This window comes from Heloderma suspectum, chromosome 1, assembly GCF_057233095.1.
Source record: "Heloderma suspectum isolate Gila_16-S chromosome 1, 16-S_ref, whole genome shotgun sequence".
NCBI lineage: Eukaryota > Metazoa > Chordata > Lepidosauria > Squamata > Helodermatidae > Heloderma > Heloderma suspectum.
Window position 1 is genome coordinate 398,884,643 of NC_139458.1, and position 21,582 is coordinate 398,906,224.

The 21,582-nt window shown below is 39.7% G+C and overlaps 1 protein-coding gene and 1 long non-coding RNA gene across 4 annotated transcripts in view; one reads left to right on the top strand and one right to left on the bottom strand.

Moving 5' to 3' along the window:
* The first annotated feature begins 434 nt into the window (after positions 1-434).
* Positions 435-21,582, top strand: part of ESRRG (estrogen related receptor gamma) — a 309,940-nt gene continuing 288,792 nt past the window's right edge. Inside the window, exon 1 of one of the 3 annotated variants that reach the window (XM_084828792.1) lies at positions 435-517. In XM_084828792.1, coding sequence (XP_084684918.1) covers positions 492-517 — 26 coding nt within the window. In that variant the 5' untranslated portion in view covers positions 435-491. Of the gene's footprint in view, positions 518-19,887; positions 20,097-21,582 lie in introns of those variants that run through there. The other 2 variants (XM_084828789.1, XM_084828793.1) reach the window with 2 other exon arrangements.
* Positions 8,394-19,739, bottom strand: LOC146360075 (uncharacterized). The gene is made up of 6 exons (XR_014786929.1): positions 19,540-19,739; positions 13,341-13,449; positions 10,991-11,174; positions 10,825-10,887; positions 10,451-10,592; positions 8,394-8,559 (listed from the first exon to the last, which is right to left on the bottom strand). It is a non-coding gene; the product is annotated as an uncharacterized LOC146360075 (long non-coding RNA).

Below are 21,582 nucleotides of genomic sequence, written 5' to 3' on the forward strand. Positions count from 1 at the left end.
ATAACTAGAAGGTATCTAAGATCATTTTATGATTATTTTTCTTCAGATGCTGGCTATAGTTGGCTGAGGGTGAATTCCAATGTTTTTTCCTATTGCCTGGCAGCTTTTGCAAACAGCAAGCTGTAGATTTCCTGTGAAATGAAGGGCTCCAAGGCAGAATGGCATCCGATGCTACCCTTCTTCCAGCAACAAGAGGCATGATGAAAGCGTAGTGGCATTGAAGGCCACATGCTTGATTTATTGCAAAAGTTGCCAGATGATAAGGAAAAAATTGTGATATACTTGGAATTATGAGAAATTAAAATACAGGTGCAGACAATAAGACAAGTCTTTGTCTTGTGGTCACTTGCAAGATGCTCCAATGCATCCCTTCATCATATCTACGGATGTACGGACTGTGTAAAATCCGCTCCGTCTGTGTTTTGCAGATTGTCAGGTGCCTTTCGTTCCGTCATCCGCCCACAGACGGATGCGAATATTTTTTTTTCATCATGCGGAAAGATACGGAAATAATTACGTAAGTATTTACTTAAGTATTTACATAATTTACCCCAATATGTAACATTTAGTGTAATGTCCCCTATTCCATTCTACGTTTCTTCAGCAGAAACCTGCGTATTTTTCTACGGTTTTATATGCACAAATTTCAGGAACGTAAAAAAAATCATCTGAAAGTCCATGGACTCTGCAGGGGCTGAGGGGGTCGCTCTACAGCGGATTCCGCAAGTCAAATTCTTAGAAATCCGAGCTCATTTTAATTCGTCTCAAATTTCTCCAGCATTCCTAATCATATCACATTATCGGCATGTTTCATAAGTTGCCATAATTTGTCTCTCTGCTAGTTTGCCTTTTTACATGACATTCCTCTCTGACATTTTTCAGTTCTGTGCACTACATACAGTGTGTGCAGTAGCATAATCTAGAGCACACAAGCATACTTGTGTAACATTCTTTTATCAGTATATTGTTTTCAAGTATTTGGGACACATCTTATGCTGACATACCGGCAGTAAGAAACTTTGTCTCAGAAGCCTATTATCTTCTTATTTAATCCTTATTTATTTATGTACAGTATTTATATACTGTTTCACATCAAAAGATTTCAGAGTGGTGAGCAGCAAAGATAAAAGAATAAAACACCATAACAGTTAAAACATTTTTAAAAGAAGCAAGTTCTGATAAGACTGAATTTAATAAACCACGGCAGATCACTCAAAGAAGGCTTCCCGAAATACCTTCAGGAAGGCGCTGGAAACAACGCAACGTTGGCACCTGCCTGACCTCCAAAGGCCGATGGATTGAATTGAATTCGCCTATGATTATATTCATGAACTTGAGCACACTCCAGGAGAGAGCAGAGGACAGGAAGGCATGGCGTGCTATGGTCCATGGGGTCATGAAGAGTCGGACACGACTTAACAACTGAACAACAACAACAACAACAACAACGATTATATTCAGTTAGATTTGATAGTTCGCCATGTCCTGAAGACTCAGAGTAGGAATCATCTTAAAATCACAAAATTCTCCCCAAATTAAGACAGAGTAAAATTCAATCTAACTGTGACACCATTGAGTTCTGCAACCCTTCTGTCAGTTTAATACTCTCTGTGGGCCCTGAAGACAGCTGAACAAACTGGGAGGTTCTGAATGGTTTTTGAGCTTGGGATTTGGGGCAGGATTTTTTTCCTTTTAAGATCCACTATGAATGATTTCAGTCACGTGAATTCTGAATACGTGCACATTTCCTTAATTCTTCCTATTGTGTCTTGGCATGGTAGGTGACAAGTACATAACCTTTAAGTGTGCATTATTAATTCAATGTTCTCTGGAAAAGGAATTTGCCAGAGAGTTGATTACTGTAGAGACAATGAAATTTTATATGTAGAGTTAATATCTTTGGGCAGTATCCAACACTGAGATCCACTGCCATCACAACAGGGGGTAGCATGTCCTAAAGCAACCTGATATGACCTGAAATGCATGTTTTCAGAAAAAGAACAAGTCAGTGGAGCTCTCAGAAGGGAGCTTCATATTTTGGCTAATTTCTGGGGTTGCTTTACGAAGTGTTACCTTCCTGTTGCACCAGTAGTGGGTCCCACTGATGCAACACAATCAGAGGTGATGCAGGGGCAGCACTGCATTCTGCCCTTTGTCTGTAGATGTGGTTGGGGTTGTATAAATATGTATATAGTACTCTTCCTAATAGTTGTGTTAGCAATGGACTTTCAGAGAGTTGGCCCTCCATAAACAAGTCCCTTTAAACATGACCAGGTATTTTGAAGCAGTGAAATTTATTATGTATTTTCCAACAATCCTAGATAAGTTTATATATTCTTCATACATATAAATCTCTCTCTCTCTCTCTCTCTCTCTCTCTCTCACACACACACACACACACACACACCTGCTCTATTAGACATACTTTTTTATATATTTGTGTAAGATGTGAAGCTATATAGAGCTCTTTGATGAGGCATAGTATCTCTCTTTAATTTCTATGCACCATCCTCTTGAGGCAAAATACTTTTGTTTAAGCTGAATTAGTCCTGTTGAAGTGAATGGAATTAAACGGGCTTAAATCCAAGATTTTCATCTTAACAGGATTGTGGATCGGGCTGTGTGAAGGTCAAAAGCTTCTGCACTCTCACCAGCAAGCATTTGTCTAATAAAAATTGTCACCCACTTTGCTTCTTATACTCTGGGAGAAACATGGCAGCAAGCCTGCATATAACAATATAAAGGTAGAACGTGGGTCATCGTTCCTTCCTTTTCAGTCCTCGGTATTGAGGCCTTAGTAGCAGGCTCCACCTTTTTCATTAACCAATGAATCTGAGATGGATTGAAAAAGGTATAGTGTGCCTCAGTGCTAGGAGTTCAATAACTAAGTATTCAGAATTAAGTAGTAATTACATTTAATATGTATAGTAATTAAATTGGCTTGAAAACAACCCCCAAAATCCACATTTCTGGAGCTGATTGTTGGATTTCTAAAGATATAGAGCTATGAAACTACACAGTCATGGCCAGTTAGTTGTACTAAAGGGAGTGGGATCTACAGGCATTTTCACAAGAGGGAACAGGAAGGGAAAATATGAATATTATTTTAAAGTTTTTATGAGTTAGTATACAAAACTGTACTGAATCAGAAAAACCAAAGCCTTTATATTTTTTTATAGTTGAATGTTAATGTTGGAAAATGGTTAAATATATTCTGATAATACTTACTTTTAAAATAAATAGATTTAGGAGGCAGATGAATGAATGAATGAATGAATCAATCATATATTAGTTTATTTTAAATTTGGTAGTGTATGTATGAGGGGAAGAATGAGTGAATTAATGCAGTTGCTGAAATAAATACAAACCTTTGTTTGTATATAAAAGCCTGGCAATCAGGGTCAAACTACTTCTTACATTAATTACATAGCATGCAACTCCCTTTTTGTTGTTATTCTTTACTCTAAACCGCGTGTCCCTGATTTGTATTGGGACCATTATGTGCATGGAGGGGAAACTTAATCCTCTCTCTAGCTGGTTCCTCCTGAAATCCCCCCCCCCCAGCAGTTAAAGAAAAAAAGCCTCCACTGACACCGAAAAAAAGCCTCCACTGACACCGATCGATGCATTTTTTGTGTCTTTAACAGACACAGGGTGTATGTGTGGATTTCTAGAGGGAAGGATTAAACCTTTCCTTGCTACACACGGTGGTCCCAGTCCAGATCCCCCCACTTTCCTCTTGTGTTCATTTTGGAGTAGGGTAGTAAAGGAAGATGTATGATACATATTTAATGTAGTTTGATCTTCAGAGAGTAGGGAAGGCAGTGTGGTCAGGGTTATTCTGGTACCTTCCCCCAATTAACGATACACATGACTCTCCAATACATGGATGGAAGGCATGGTCTGCATATGCAGTAGAATCAGGTGGTAGAAAGCTGCACTGGGAGAATGGGTTGCAGAAGTGCTCCGTAGTCTGGTACAGTCCATTCTGTTACCTTAGCATTCTGCAGTGCTTCCTGCCTTCCACCTCACTCTGTTACATGCGTAGATCCAACTGAACTATCAACTGCTGCTAGCAAAATTCCTAGTCTCTCTTGACTCTACTACTAGAAATGCACATTCGATATCAGGTCATTTTCACTGCTACTCTGCCCCTCTCCCACCCACAAGTTCATCAGCTCATGGGCCTGGCTAGAACTATCTGAGCAAGAACTAGCCCAGGTCTCTGTATTATACATAGTAGCTGCATTTGTACATAACTCTAAACCATGGTTTAGTGCTTCATAGACAAGCACTCTCTCCTTCCTCCTGCATAGCTTGGAGGAGCACTTCACTGGGATTTAGTTTGGCTTTCTCAGATTCCTGGTTTGTTGTGTACAAACCTGAAGTCATGGTTAAAGAAGCCAGCTAAACAGCCGCTGCTTTGTTGTGGCTTGTTTAGCAATTGACTACAGGTTGTTTTAAACTACGATTCCTAGTTTGTATATAACAATAAGCAAGGAATCATGGAAAGCAAATGTATATCCTGTTTAAGTCATCCTCCCAGCCATCCAGGAAGAGGAGAGGAGAGTAGAAAAGCCTATGGATTCGCTTGGGCTCACAGAGGCTTGTCCCTTTAACCTGGCTTAGCGTTATATGTGAACTGGGTAAGCATTGCTCGCTGTTCTTGAATGGAGTCAAAGATAATTGATATATTTACCATTGATTTTGCAAACAAAACATCAGCGACCATATCCCTTAAAAATGAGAGCTGAAGGGAAAAGTAGGGAAGGGTATATCTTCACTTCCATCTCGAAACAATCCCTTCTTCCCAGTTTCATGCAGTGATTATTTGTTTCCCAATACCAGAACTTCTACATATGTATGGGATTCTGGAGAGGTTATGAGCAAACCTTTGCTTGCCTGACTTGATACCTGTATTGCATATACTGCCAACTGTGATAAATGGAACAGAAATATAAACACTTGAACAGAAGTTAAAGGCTGCAAGGAGAAATACCAAAGGAAGAATTCCCTATCACAGAAGGAAAGCAAAGCAAACGGGTCTTGGAGCAAACAAACTAGAATGTCATCTTGAAAACTTTGAAGTACTGAAGCTGTAGTAGCAATGAGCCAGCAAGAAGAACAGATAGAAGATTCTCATAACCAAACACTGAAAAAGATGGTGCATCACACATATTGCTAAAGATGACACCGTCAACTAGCTCTCTTAACAAGTGGTATTTGTATGTGGCACCCTTCATGTTACCTTAACTGAAATTACTTGCTTAGTTCTATTATTTAGTTTCCCTTTTTCCAAAGAAAAAACTTGAGAGCTTGGGTCTAGGATGTGTCTTCCACAAAAAAAAGATCAATGAGAGAAAGTGCTCTGTTCTTGGAAGGTCTTGGCCCATTGTTTTTGGAGATACCCACTCTCCCCACACCACAGTTCACCCCATTCAACAGGGTCACCTGACTCTGTGTAGCACTTTCAGGGGGCCTTGAGGATCTGCTGTGGCAAGGAGGGGGCAGGGAAGTCCACTTCCATCAGCACAGTTGATCTGGCTTAAATCTGGGTCCAACCTGAGATACAAAAAAGTCAGGGACTTTAATTCAGTGTTTTCAATCTGGAAGATCTATCCCAGGCAACTAAAGATAAAGAATTTCAGGTACCAGGGCTGAAAATGAACTTGATCAAGAACGTAACAGTTCAAACCTCTCTAAATATGACATAGAGCTCTGCTTGCTATATTCACTCTTCTTCTCAAATTATGGGCAAAGGGATTAATAGAGAAGAAAGGAAGTCAGGTTATGTGTGGGCCTGTGACATGTTCTAAGAGTGTTGTTTCCAAACCTTTAATTTTCAAGGAACCAGTTCCACATCGGTTTGTCTGCCAGGGAACCCCTGTGTTGTACATTGGATTCATGGGAATGTTCTAGAATACATGCTCAATTCACATGTGGCACTCGCTAGATCTCCTGGGCATTACTGCTGCCCCATGAAAATACGAGAGTGCAGCCTAGAGTACACCCAGCAATGCCCTGCAGCAGTTTCCTGTGGCTGTTTATTGCTGGATCAGTAAAAGCAAATGAGCTGTCATTCAGGGAAACTTATGCACATTTATGGAGGAGCCTTTAATTAGATTCTGAGGAACTCCAGGATCCCCCAGAATGCAGTGTTACAAGATACCAGAGGAAAAAGCTTTGGAAAATGTAGGGGATTGCCCCTACAGATTCCACTGCAAGTCAAAATAACAAAGCCTTTGTCCTATTCAGAAATCATCTTCCATGGTTACATCTAAGCCAATAGAGGGATACCCTATATTGCACAGGCCATTTGATTATGTGGAGTGTCTATTCATGTTCAGCTGAAGGTGCATAGGCACCCCTTTGCAGACATCTGCATTCAATGTGTGGATGTTAGGGGCATGACCAGCAGGTGGACAGGACCAGGTTGGAGTGGGATTAGGAGGTGTGTTCCTGGTCCCACTCCATACCTTTAGTTGTGTGTGAAGAATTTCCAAATAGGGTGCTGGTGCCCTTTGAAAGGGTGTCAGGAAACAGCCCGTTCTTCCCTTTAGGAGACCTCCTTTGGACTCTCTTAGTCTCTAATCCCTAGGTCACCATCGATCTGTTTCATTATCAGGGTCCTATGGGTACTACCCCAAACAGCATAATGGGCCTATGTTATTATACTGCCATGAGATCTAGCCATGGGATAACAGAAACCATGTTGTTATGGTAATGTCCTTTTAAAGAGGCTTTTTTCACCTCAGATCACATTTGAGAGATTCCTTTATGGTTACAGTTCTCCCTATAGACGTTCTTTGAAGCCCACAGACTCCAGAACATCCATTCGCTTGCATACCAGGTCAGAGAACTGGCATAATAAGACATCACAGATAAAGCTAGCACAAGGCTCAAACATTTGTACACCAGTCTGATAGAACTTTTCTTGTCTTTGTAAGCCCTAGTCTGTGTTGTAGTGGGTGTAAGTCTCATAACATAAAGTTGAGCTGGAGATTTCAGCTAGTGCCTGACTGGTATCACTTTCAACTTATCAGTGGGAAGAAGTTAATTTTAAAGGAATTAGTTTGAAATTTCTCACACAGCAATGAAATGACACATATCATCAGGACTGACTTCTAAGTGTTGTTTGATTTTTAAAAAACTATAGCAAATTGGCAGGTTTAAGTATTTTCTGTATGTGGATTGCATCTACATTGCATCCCTGTTCTGATGGGGCCAATTGAAGGGTGGGGGCAGAAATCAGTTTACTAGAAACTGCACTGAGTTTTTTTTTATTCCTATTTGGGGTTAAAACGTTATTACTGGAGTCTTAGTACTTTTCTTTTCAAATTTTCCTTGAGGTTGGCTTCCTTCAATAAATTCATACTGGCTGTTTTGTTTTAAATTATTCTACCCCCCCCCCCATGACATGTTTAAGAGTTGTGGGCTTGTTTTTTTTGGGGGGGGGAGAGACAGGTGTTTATGTGACAGCATTCCCCACAGGATGGGGGGGGGGGCGCTTCAGTGGAAAGTGTTGAAACCGCTGAATGGTAAGGCTGTTCTTTTGTATGGCTTAGAAATCTGTTGTCCAGAATTGTACAGATAAGGCAAACCCATTTCCTTCATTGTCAGGCAGTTCAGCTGAATAGAAATGCAAATGTGACATAAAGGGGCTATGCAAGAGTTGGGGGGGGGGAGACTTGTGCTGCTACTTCCTCTAACAGGCATCCTGCTTGTAAAAAAATTCCCATAGATGCCAGGTTTTTTTAAAAATTAGCTACAGGTTAAAGAAAAGGTTCTCTGAAAGAAAACATCTCTCTCTCACAAGATGCCTTGATTTTTATGTGGTACCAATTAACCATAACTCCCTTATCAGTTCCGCCATGAACTGCCCCGACCAAATTGGGAGCATCAGTTTTCCACTCTGTTTTGACAATAGATTTTTTTGGTAAAACTGATTTGGCCCTTTTGTTCTTCGCCTTTCATTATATAGCAGACCTCATGTACAAAATTGCTATGCGTTCAAAACTAGAGAGACGGCTGTAGCCAGATTCTTCTTACAATATATGTATTGCCCAGGTCAGGTCTATTAACCACAGAATAATAGCAAGTCAGTGATCTAAGGAGGAGTTCTTCAGCAGGGACAGACTAACCTAACTGAGGTCAGGAGCTAGACTTCTGCACTGCCAAGATGTGCAAGTGTGTCTACAGGGAAAATAAAGGAACCGTGCAGTGTAAGCTAGGAGAAAGGCAAGGCAGCCTTTTCATCTTGAATCTCAACCTTTTCTGTAGCTGAAGGCAAAAGAAACTCTTAATTTGCTTTAAGTACTTGACTCAATCCAGAAACTCTTAATTTAATTACTTGTTTCAAAGCACAATATACAAGGGACGAGCTCATTCAGACTGTGAGAATTTAGAAAGTATATTGAGAAATCATTGTTTTACTATCAGATTTATTATTGAATAAAGACTTCAACATTTCTATATAAATGGCTCAAAAGGAGATTGTCAAGAAAGACTTTAAAGAAGAATGGCGTTGTCTCATTGTTAATGTCTCATCAGATGGCAAAACTGAAGGAGGAAAAGGACAAGGAATTAAGTGGAAAGTTTCTTCACACGTGGTTTAATACTGTCTGCATAGCTGCTATATCTATATTATTATTGGCACATCTGTCAAGTAGTCTGATCCTAAAGTTTGAACTGGAATATAATTGTTCAGGACATAGAAGTTTATGCCCTGGCACAGTATTTTAAAGCATGCATGGATCTGGCTCATCAGTCAGATATGTATTTATTTGATGTATTTACCCGAGCCTTCAACAGGTCCCCAGAGCAGCTTACAAAAAGTGAAAAATTACAATAAAAATATTTAAACACCACAGCTTATACGAGCAGTATAAATGCAATCAGTAGTATTAAAAACAAATATCAAGCAGCATAAAAGCAATGTCCAGAGGATTAAAAGTCTTGGAAAACAGAAAGGCTTTTGTCTGGCTCCAGAATGATACCAAGTGAGCCTCCCTGGAAAGAGCATTCTACAGTCAGGCTGCCACCAATGAGTACGGCAGAGGTGGGGAACCTGTGTCCATGAGCAAGGAGCTGTAACAAAGACTCCAGGGGCATTGTTAACACAGCAAAAGTCTGGGAGAATATTGAGGGCTTATATACATGGCTGTCAGCTACTTCTCATCCAGGTTCATCAGCCACAACTGGGACTTGCCGTCCTCCTGAGTTGACTCTGGGAGAAAACATCTTCTGGCAGCCAGGTGTGTGCTCCAGTGTCAACTCTTGAGTGTCCCACCTGGTCCACTGCCACCAGTGCTCTGGAGAGCCGCAGAACAAGAGAGGTGAGTCAGGAACCAAGGCAGAGCTTAGAATAGGGTTAAAGGGGTTCTTTTGGGATCTCAGGTGAGATATCCCTGTAACAGGACTCCTTAGGTCTTCCATGAAACGTGGGTTTGCTGTGGAATTCCAATCCTCTTTTAAAAAGGTCTGTCCTGACTTGAGTTGGCCAGAATCTTGACAACCTTTGGACTTCCACACGTTGGACTCCAATTCTCAACAGCCCCAGCCAACATTGCCAGTGGGCAGGGATACTAGGAGTTGTAGTCCAACATCTGGAGGGCCACAGACTCCACACCCCTGGAGTAGAGCAGGCAATGCGAGTTCCAGGCAGACATTGCCTTTAATTTTAGAAATTACGTACTGAGAATGCTGGTGCAGATGTATGGGATAAAGATGTAAAATGCACTCTGTGGGTGAGTGTTGTTTTCTTTTATAGCTCTTCTGCCTTTGACAGAGATGAAAACTGATTTTCTAAATGAGAAACTACTTCAAACTTTTCTATCAGTGCATCTTCTTCCTGTCGCTGCCAGTGAACCAGTTCTTTTGAGGTGCCAAGTCACTCCTGGTGTCAATGTGAAGTGGGCAGATTCCAGCATGTCACAAAAAAGTATTATTTGAAGTCGCAGAAAATGTTGTGCTGCTGCCTTTGACTGACATGTCTGGAAAACTGAAGAATGTCACAACAGTTTTCTTTATTCCTTGCATAATATTTCATGTGCCTTCTGTCTTGGGACACACACCCTTAAACAACTTTCTCTTACTGTACCATCTAAAAAACCCTATTGGGCGGTATACAAATTACATACATACATACATACCCCTCACCTGTTTTTTAATCGTTACTCTGGAAAAACCATACTTGAAGCCAATTAATGTTTTCTATGGAAGGCCTGAGCAAGAATTTTCTAAGGCAGCAATCCTATGCACAGTCACTTGGGAATAATTTGCACCAAAATCAGTGGGACTTACTTCTGGTAAAGATGGATAACATCGTTCTGCAACTTATTTGTATGTCAAACATGGCTATTTCAGCTAGATAGAATTGCTGTGCAAGTGTTTTAAATCCATCTAAAGTGAAAGATTTGGTGTTTTTTTCTACTTATGTATAAACACTTACATGCTTATTCAATCTTGGGTTTTGTATGTACGCTAAAAGGGCAGCAGAGTGTCTATAGGCACTATGCCAAACAACTAAGCGCTTCCATTTAACAGCCATCCTTCAGTTCTGAAGAGTATTGTGGTGGGAAGTCAGGCCTAACCTGAAAAGTAGATGGTGACAAAGTTTAAGAGGAACCAGTTTTGATTAATTACATAAATATTAAGTCAAAGGAGTACCACAGTTGAGAAAAGACTGAAAGAAAGAAGAGAGGTGTTAAGACAAGATAATAATTATTCTGACATGTAGCTACATCAGGACTGCACCTACTGACAGACTGAGGCAGCAGTTTTGGCTGCCATTAAAGGAAAGGAAAATTTTGTAATCTTATTTACCATGAGGAGGATGCTGTTTGGATTTTCTGCCTCAGGTGCCAAAATGTCTTGGGCTGGCCTGAACTACATCCGAAAAAAAAACAAGTTTTGATAATCAGGTGAGAGAGGTCAGCTATATAACATGGGCTTAATGTTTTAGTATTAGCTATTGCCCCAAAATGCCTACCCATGCCCAAAAATGCCTGCGCAAGGGGCTGGATCCAGAGTGTTCTTCTGTCAGTGGTAGCATCCCCTTTGTAGAGATGGTGAGGAGGTGATATTTGCTGATTTCCCCCTCCCTTTGTACCACCTCCCTCTGTTCCAGGAAGTCCAACAACGCTGCAGAGCAGATTTTTCAGGGACAAAGAGGGCTGCAGGGAAAGAAAGGAATCTAAGAAAATTGCCTTCTCCCTATTCTATGATGTGGAATCCTTCACTGGATCACAAGCCTTCCGTGTGGAGAATGAGTCTTTCCGTCCACTGGAGGCAAATTTTGAATCTAATTCATGGGTTTTGCACTCATGTTGAGTTTTCCCAAGAGTAGTGTGAACCTATAGTTTTGCTTTTGGCTGTTCACTGGGTCTAAGTCATCTTGACTTGTTTTATTCATATAGAAATCTAGTCACATTAGTACATTTTCTGATAGGTCACATAAAATTATTTCTATTGATAGAAGGCAGGGGGAAGAATATCTTCCAGAAACCCATTTTTGCATATTTAAAATGATAGAAATTGGACACTTTATTTCAAATTAGTTGGCATATAAATTAAGCATGGTAAGGAGTTGTATTTATGTATCATAGAGCTAGATCTATTGATTGGCATTGAATAATTGAATAGGGTAACTGGCTGAGCAATAGAAATGAACAATAATGGAAAGGCCTAGCTGCAAAAAGATCACATTAGGATTATACTGTCTCATTTAATCATCCTTGCTAATACAGTTTTTGAAAATATAAACGTATGTATGGCATTAGCCACAAATAAGCTTGGACATTTTGTAATAATAGCATTGTAAATGCTATTTTTGCTCAATAGATGTGAAAGATCCTGATCTAAAATATATTTTATCCCATTAAAAGGTCTTAAGTGGTTATAATCAGGTGACGTGGACTGCAAGAATTTAAGGAGCTGTAACTAATTCTTCAATATTGTTCTATGAATTGCCTGAAAAATGTCTTCCACCTGAGATCTGTGCTGTCATAATTTTGTTTCCTAAAATCCTAAAATGACCAAATTCTAGGTTCAGCGTGTCTTGAGGGTTAGGTGACCTGAATCAAAATGTGCCATTCTTCAAACTCATGGCCAGTAGGTCAAATGGCAGACCAGGGGCTGGTATGATCAGTATGGGTGGCACAACCCAGAACAGTAAATGTAGCGCAAACCTCAGTGTTGGTACGTCTTCCTTTAGATACTTTCCCCTCCATTTATGCTTTAGCGTTACAACATGCTGAGTCTGATCCAGTAGGACTTCTTTTATGTTCTCATTGAAAGAGTTAGAGAAACTCTATCAATGACTGTGTTAGCCAAGATAGCTACATGGAACCTCCAGAGGCAATATAACTCTGAATATTGGAGACACACAATGAGGAAAGCTTTTGACTTCATGCCCTGCTTGCATCTGAGGCACCTGAGGCAACTGGCTGGCCCCTGTTAGAGACAGGATCCTGGACTGGATGGATCCTTGGTCTGATCCAGCAGGGATCTTTTATGTTCTTGTAACATTAATTAGCTATAAGGGAAGCTACCTAATTGCAGATTCATCATAAGTAATAAAGGATTTTAAGGTAATCATAGAGCCAGTTCATACACAGATAAATGTGTGTAAGCAGCCTTGAGAACATTGTTGAAAGATGGAGTTCAATTTTTAAAATAAAATAATCACAGTAATGCTTGGCTTATAGCAGGCCTGAGGATTGAGACAACTTGTTTCCATCATAATGCATAGGGCTATGGTACAGCCTGTATGAAGTTTATGCAAATCTATTACTCCTGATTTCCACTGTAATTCCTCCCCACCACCACCTTTGGTAGTAGAAATATCATGGAAGTCAGGGTAATTAAATGTATTTATGATCCTTTCATGCACTTAAACCTATGCACCATTAACAGTGGTGAGCACACATATTCATGAGATTTAGGCCTGTTCTCCACAATGTGTAAGACAGCACAGTAGTCAGTGTCTGAGTCAACCCAGCCTCGACAGTGGGTCATCTGTATTCCATGTTATGTTATAGTTGGCCAAAAGTCTTGCAGTGAAAGGCCATCTAAACACTGGTGCAATAATGCTCCATCTTGCATTATATTTGAATGTGTTAGTTAATTAGTTACTAAAAACTGAAATTTAACAGAAAGCAAAATTAAGATCCTCATATTTAACATGTCAAGTTGGGATAATGAATATATATCAGCACAAGGTACCAGTGATTTTTCTTTTTGTCAATATTCATTGCAGCTAAAAAACTAAAATGTGGACATCATGTCCTTCCCATCTTTAAGAAGTGCTGCCTCATTAAAGAGTTGTTTTTGAAACATGCCTCTGATGTCAGACCATTTGAAAAGGATACTGAAGTAAGGCTCCTTCCTTTAGTTTGTGGATGATCGTGCTGCTAAAGCTGCACTATTCAGCAATTCAGCATACTCTGACTGCTTGTTAATCAGGAGACATGAAAATAACAAAGAAAAAGATAAGATGTTACAAAGATGCTGTTATTAAGAGTTATATTCTACATTGGGATTTCAACTCATGAAACAGGATGACTGGATGACACAGGGCTTAATATTTGGAACTGGGAATGGAAAATGGGTGAAATTTATTCCAGTTTGATCCCAGTGACTGGCTTATTGGGAAATGGGAATAATATGTTTGTATGCAGTTAAAAAAACATGTCCTGTAAATCTTTTCAGTTGCCCATTCTCTGGGTGTCGCAATAGATTAAGTCACTATGTGATGATATGACACCGCCATCACTCGTCTTTATGGGATATTGCTAGAGGCAACAACAAACCTGTGTCTTTGGCACATGTGAAGAAATTTAGCGCTTCAGGGGTTAAATTACACAGACTCCCCTGTGGATCAGCTTATGCTTGGACAGTAATAATAACAGTAACATTAATAATAAAAAATGCCAGAGAAAACTAAATAGAGCAGGAGAGAAAAGAGAGAAAGATGGGCAAAGGTATTCAGGAGAGAAAAAACAACAACCCTGGCTGGCTACAAATGATGGGTTTTGCATGGCAGGTGTATCAGCTAGAAGTCAGATTTCATAGGTCTGCTGCAAATGTAAATATACAAATGCACATTACTATGGCTTTGGAGATGGTTACTGTCTGAGTTTGTGTGTGCGCGCGCGCGCATGCTGTCGCTTCAGGCCATGATATCCTAGGGCAGTGTAACAAGCAATTTGTGTCAGCTCACGGTAAAGATTATTGGTGTTTTCACTGGGGAAATATTTGCACTCCATCCTTTCTATTTTAGTGTCTTGAGCTTCTATTTAGGTAGGAGTTGTGGGGTGGGGAGGGTAAAAAAGCAATCTGATCTTGTCCCACAGTTGGACAGAGTTACAGTCTTAATATTGTTTCAGGATGGCTGTTGATGCTTGCTTGTTTTTTGAGGTTATTTTTTTTTCAATTTGACAGTGTTTAAATGTTTTAGTTTAGGTGAAGGGGAGAGATTGAACAATTGCATTTCAAGACTGAAGGTAAACCCTAAATCAAAATAATGCAGGGACTATTTCTAGAAGACACACTACAGCCCCAATAAGGAGAAGCAGCAATTCATTGTGAGGGAAATAAAGCAATAAGAATTAGTACCCTTCAGATGTGTTATCATAATAATGTTTCTAGTTGAAAAGCCTGATTTGCTCTTTCTACAGGAATATTTTAAGTATGATTATCATAATATCATAGCAACTTAGATTGTCCAAAATGCAATGCTGACCTTGAGCGTACTTCTCCATTTAGCATGTGGTGCTTTAACATGCAAGGAACAATATACCTTATAACCCACTTATTAATGTATAATCTGAAAATGTTAACTCTTGCTCTGTGATACATACCATACAGATTCTTGAAATCTTTCACTATCCCATGGGACAGGATGTGGTATTTTACCAGTGTAAATCTGTATAAGATTTTTCAAGATTTCTACTTGGACTACTCCATAACTAAAGTAAGCTTTCCCCTTGGCACTCTACTAGTTTACGATTTAATTTTTACTGACATTCCACCAGTCATATTATTAGCTTCGCAAAATGAAAGTGAAATAATCCTGTATTAATTAAACAGAGTGACTGAATTCCCTCAGTCATCTTCTCTTTGGCTTTCTAAGACAGTAACACTGTGTGTTTCTCTGAGGAAACATGTGCTAGGAAAAGAGTTTGATGTACCAAGGGAGGGTAAAAAAAAAACTCCCCCCTTTTTTTACAGAAGGGAAGGTGCTCCCCTTTAACAGAGGTTTTAAGGTGAACAGAAAAAAAAGTCACTTTGTAACAGTGTGAAGAGGTTCTGTACTATATCAAAGTACTAATTTAAATAGCAGTGGCTAGCACTGAAGAATTACTGAAGTGATGCAGGCAATGGTTAATCTATTGTGCTACACTGATATATTATTGGTATGACTTCTTATTGAACAAACTTTGTGTACTCCCACTTAGAAGTATAAAGACAAACTGTGTGTGCATATATGTGCATCATACGTGTGCACATGCATGCTAATCTGTGGTTTGTATTTGAAAGTGTATTCTAATGTGGCTTTTCTAAAATCCAGACAGGGTGGTCATTACTTCTGCTAAATATAAATGATAGCGGCAGATGGTTCTAAAGTAGCAATCTACTACCATTTGCTCAAGTGTATATAAGCATGCAAAGAAATTCACAGAGTAAGCTTGTCACTTGCTGTCTAGGTGTGTGTGTATCTACCTATTATATTGGACTCAGGGATGTGCTGTACTTCTTGAGGAAAAACACAAGGAAAATTTCTAAAACAGTTAACACCTCAGTCTCAAAGAAATCAATGGGAATTTTTTTCAAATAAGCATGTGCAGAATTTGTGTGTGTGCGCCATGAAGAAACTACTGCGCAAAGGCCTCAAGATAGGCCCTTTGCAGTCCACACACTTATTACACAGAAGCATTATTTAAACTGTAGCGTTGTCTAATATTTTTCTATCTAGTTACCATTCAAAAAGCTAAATGCAGCAGATGTGTTACTTTGATCCTTTCATGATTAATTTCAGACAACCAGGATGAATTACAACATTTAACTGTGTTTAATTCAAACTTAATTGAATGGGTGATAGGATTTGTTGGTGTGGAAGGGATGCATAGGGGGGCATATAATGTATATATAAACTACTTGGGGTTCAAAGCATTAATATATTCATAGGTCATAGCAGATCCCCCCCCCTGCCCTATATATATGTATAGTCCAGTGCTTTTTAAATTGTAAATATGTACTTGGCATAGTTAACTGTACTGCTTCTGCAAAGTGCCACTGAATCTTTACTTCAGTAGCCCTGAGTTAGCTGTGGTTTAGGAGTCTGGCAGTTTGGATGCAATGAGATGTCTGTAGCACTTCAGTGTGAAGGTGCTTAAACATGTACAGTAGTCTACATGGGGATAATTATACACACAGAAGGGATGTGAAGATGTAGACACTGTTCAACAGTGCTCATTGACTGGTACAGATACTCATGACAGCTTCTCTCACCCTCCCAGCGCTGACTCCATTACTATTGCTTTGTGCAGACTCCTTGAGGTGAGATTTTACACTGGAGCATTTGATTTAACAAGCATGTATGTGTGTGTATAAAAAAGCAAGCTAGCGTGACTGCACACTCCTGTCTTGTATTTTCAATAATATACAGATTATGTAATAAGTATTTATCCTTGATTATGTTTCCAGAAGCCTCTTTTAAAAACATCTTTAATTAAACAAATATTTTCTTTTCAGAAAAAGGTGCTAATATATCCTAACTTGCTGTGTTTATTTATTCTTTTATTAAAATAACTGGCATTCCCAAGTTCAAGAATGCAGATGAAATTCCAGGCCCAGGTCTACTGGAGGTGACATTTTGAGTCCCAGGGGAGAAGGCCAACTGCCTTTCATGGATGCATAAATTATAATACTACGGCTGTGGTCTTCTAAGCAGCAGCACCATCAGCAAAGACAGATGCTTGCAAGGTGTCTAGTGGAAAGATAGCAATAGTTAATTTGGTGAGCAGGCGGTGGGAGGTAGCATAAGGTGACATGGACAAGCAAAAGGTTAGTGGAAACTATGTGAATAAGAAAAGCTTAGCAGATGGGAAAGCAGCGCACGAAAGAAGACAGTAGTCCAAAGAACATTCACAGCTGACTATAATGGTCTTAAGAAAATATGAGGTAAATTTTGTATTTTCTAATAAGAATGTAATGAACATTATGCCACATCCCCATACATAATCTTCGCTTATATACTTAGTTATCCTGACTAGCGAGAATAACGCTTGAACAAAGGTGTGCTTTCAACAGGACTTTCAAACTCATGTGCCAGAACAGCTTTTGAATATATAGCTGAATTCAAAGACCAACGTATGTTAAGTATATTCCATATGTATAGGAATGTGCTTCAGTATGTTTATGGAAATAGACTCTGAATACCTTTAAGTGTAAGTGATATGGAAATAAAGTACATCTTTTATAAACAAGTAATGGCTCTTATTAAAATATTTTAAGGAGGTGTGCTAAGCTCTAAATGATCAAACACACACACACCTATTTTTGTCCTTGTAAGTGAATCTGCAGAATGGTTGGGTAGGGTGCATCTCAGAGTGTTTTTAATTCACTGCTCATAACCAAAATTTACATCTTAATTGGAGTCTACATTTAGCAATATAGGCAGCATAATGCTAGTAGTAATTAAGCTTTTACTACCTGCTTTTCTATAGTGGTGAGAGCTCTAGTTTTGTGGTGTGGCTTCTGAATTCCTAAATATTGCATGTATTTTTCTGCATGCTTAAGAAGCAGACTCACAGCTGTACATGGGACAAATATATAACACACTGGAAGTTGCCCAGCAAAACAAAGAGATGCAAACATGTTCATTGCACTTATATAGATTTGTCTTCTCTTCTGTCATCTTTCTTTGGTGAAAGCCGGCAAATAGATTTGGAGACAGCTGCTGTATTCCCATTTGTGAATGGCATTGATGCATTCCGAGGGTGAGCACTTATTTGTTTTGATTTAAAAGTCTATGCCATTTGCATCCTAGAGTGCTTCACTCAGAAATAAATTTTTACAAGCAGTAAAACTGAATTAGTGGAAAAAAGTATTTTCTATTATTGTAATCATTATTTTATCACCTTATATAGAAAGTATTAATTTTCAGCAGATAGAGAAGATACAACTTTTCCTCTGGAAACTAATGACAATTATGACATGTTCTATACCATGTTAAATTAACAAATAATGTTTTAGGAAAAAGTTGTGCCCCAGTTTTTTTGTGTGGATCCTTGTGCCTTAGTTTTTGTGTGTGGATCTTTGTAAAATGTTTGGTGTTGGTCTGGAGCCTGGTATCCATTTATTTGCATTAAATAGGTTTGTTCAGCGAGGGAGGTCAGCAACCTTGACATGCAGTAGCCAGGGGTGGGGAATTAAGGGGCTGGATAATTTTGTAGGCAGGAATGCAAATCACGCAGTTCATTTGCATCCATAAAATGAAAATCCTAAAGGGTTTTGTGCATGTTTGTATGTATGTACTTAAGGCACATATAGTGAAAACAGAGCATTAGGATTTAAGTGGACATAGCCTGATCCAATACATGTTTGTTTAGAATCATACCTGCTGAACTCAATGGGACTTATGACCAAGTTACTGTACATAGCATTGGAGCCTTAGCACTGCTGAAGAGCCTAATCTGCTGGGATATCCCATTGGATTCCTTGGAAGTAATTTTCCTTGAAATCAATTAGACTTGAATTCAAGTAAAGAATGTTAAGACATATTGAATATATTGATCAAGTGTCTCTTTTATTCTTTCATGGAGGTAGCAAGTAGAATATCTGTCAACATGGATCATATTTTATTTATTACATTTCTATTCCACCCAACAGCCAAAGCTCTCTATAAGCTCATGCTCCTGTTTCTGCATAAATGCTGTTAAAGTGCACATTCTTTTCTCTTTAGTTCCTATCACACTTCTTCAGAGTTATGCAAATACAAACACACTGCTAGTCTTGTTCACAAACGTCCACAAAGCAAAACGACCCCATATAAATCCCTTAACCCAGTCTTTAGAAATGTAAAATAGACTTCAGGTTGTTGTCCCTGTTACATGAGGGACAACAAAAACCATCAATCTCCAATCCTATCCATGTTTACTCAGGGGTAAGTATGCTGAGGATTTCAAGCTTCTCCACACATTTACTCAGAAGTAAGCCCCATTTCATTAAATGAAACTTGTTTTGAGTAAGGATTCATTCAGCCAACCCCACGCATGCTTACTCAAAAGTAAGTCCCACTGAGGTCAGCGCGGCGCCTTCCTTCCTTCCTAGTAAGTGCGCCTAGGGGTGCAGTCCTATACACACTGACCTGGGAGTAAGAACCATTGAACTCCGAGCGACTGTCTGAGCAATCATGCATAGGACAGGGCAGCAAGGATCATCGCTAAACGGTAACAAAATCAGACCGCTACACGAAACGGGAAAACACAGCCGCCAAAGCAATGCAAAAAAGAGAACAGCAGCACAAACTTATACCTGATGATGAAATCTTCACAAAAATAACTGAGGCGGTTCGCCTTCCTGCCAAACTGTATTTTAAGCAGAAAGCACCGCTCCCCTAAAGAGTTAACGCTACTTAAGGCAGAGCCGCCCTTGTGAAGCCCCCTTTAAATACGTTGCATCGCTTGGATCTGTTGTGTGTTCTCAGTTGTCGCGCCCCCCGCCCCGGTCTCCCTACCTGCCGGGCTCCGCTCAATCTGTGCAGACTCTGTTCTCGCCAGCGCTGATTGGCCGATGCTCTACCAATCCGGTATCCGCCTGGGCCAGTGGGACTGCATATGTAAAGCCCTACTTCATATTTATAAGCTCCAATCGGGGCTTTAAGTCCTTGATTAGGAGAGTGTGAGAGCTTTTGGTCCCAACTGGCTGTGCCTATAGGCTTGTCACCAGGAGAACGTTTGTGTTAATTGCACTGCGCGGTGTCAAGGAAACTTTGATTTATAGCTGGGGTGCACAAATAATGGTTGCCGAGCGCACATGGATTCGGTAGAACTTTGCCTTCCTGAATCTTTTTCCTTGCACTACGAAGAAGAGTAGGTACCTTTCTTCTTATTCCCCCCCTTCCTTTCCTTTCTTTCCTTTCCCATTCCGCGCCCCTCCTTCCAAAATTGTGTGCGGTCGGGGGGGGGGGGAGAGGATAATCATAGTGATACACCCACTGTTAAATGCTATTTCAGGTAAAATGCCTTCTGGCGTCTGTGTGCATGAGTGGGGCTGTTTGTGGCTGTCTTGTCTCTTTTGTGCCCGGCTTTATCTGCTAATTCAGCAAGTGGAGGATTGTTCTCTCCCAACAATGTTACCTTTTGATTCGCAAGCGGTGTGACTGTCAGTAAAACAGCTGTGTGACAGTCACTTCTTATTCAGGTACTAAGAATAGGCACTTGGCACAAATGCGAGAGTGAATTGTTTAAATAGACCTTTCAGAAAGACACATTTCCTCCCCCCCTCCCCCCGACCAGTTTGTGAAGGAATATATTTTGAAACAGGATTGAGATATTTAGGACCTTTTTGTTTAGATAAATATTTTGATCTTTCTGCAGGTTCTTACAATACACGGTTAGGAGGGGAAAACTAGCCCAACTGTTTAATCCCACTTTAAGGATAGTGCTCTGTAATTAAGTGCTGTAACGTAAGGTTCCAGTCATTTACTGATAAATCAGTGTAATAAGTAGCAAGGGAGGGGTGTGTGTGTGTGGGGGGGGGGGTGAGAGACTGTCCGAACTGGTGTGTGTTTTGTTTTGTTTGGAAGATAGCTTTAAAAAATAGGCTGTTACTACTATTATTCTATTTATTTCCCAAAGTAAAATAGTCTTATGTAAAACAAAAAATAAAACGCCGACTGCATACAGCACATTACATACCTTTCAAAGATACATAGTTTTAGTGTATGTTCTCTTAGCTCCTAAGTGACTGCAAAATGGGGGGGGGGATTCCAGACACAAATTTAGCACTCTGGAACTTAGCTTGTAAACTTAATGTTGGTCTAAATAACTGCGCACTGTGGAAGCTGTCAACTGATTCAGCCCTAGACAGAATGCATAGTGTGGTTGTACTGGGAAATGACAGTGTATTGTGGATACATGCCCACTAGCAGACCTTAGTGTCTGCCTGTTATGTTGGAGAGTTGCAATTAAGTCAGATTTTTTAGAAAGTGCCTTGGATGTTGAGAAATAATATAGATGGGCAATAAAAGCATACCCATAGGAAAATGATATGGTGTGTGTGGGAAGACAGGATTCCTTGTTCATCTGCAGAAGAAAGTAAATAAACAGTATTAGCATGCTCACTGAGATGTGGTTTATAGATCAGTACTCAGTAAGGTGATGTACAGTGTGGTCTAAAATGTCTTAATCTGTGCATAAGTGCAGTTGTCACTGTTCCAAGTTGAGATAGGTAGTCTTTGGTGGGTGAGGGGAGGGGAGAAATTCTAAAGTTAGGAAGATGTTCTTTTTTTAAGGAGCTTTCTTGAATTTACCTTTTTAGAGTTAAGTGATTAGTTTTGATACGCCTCTTAAAGTA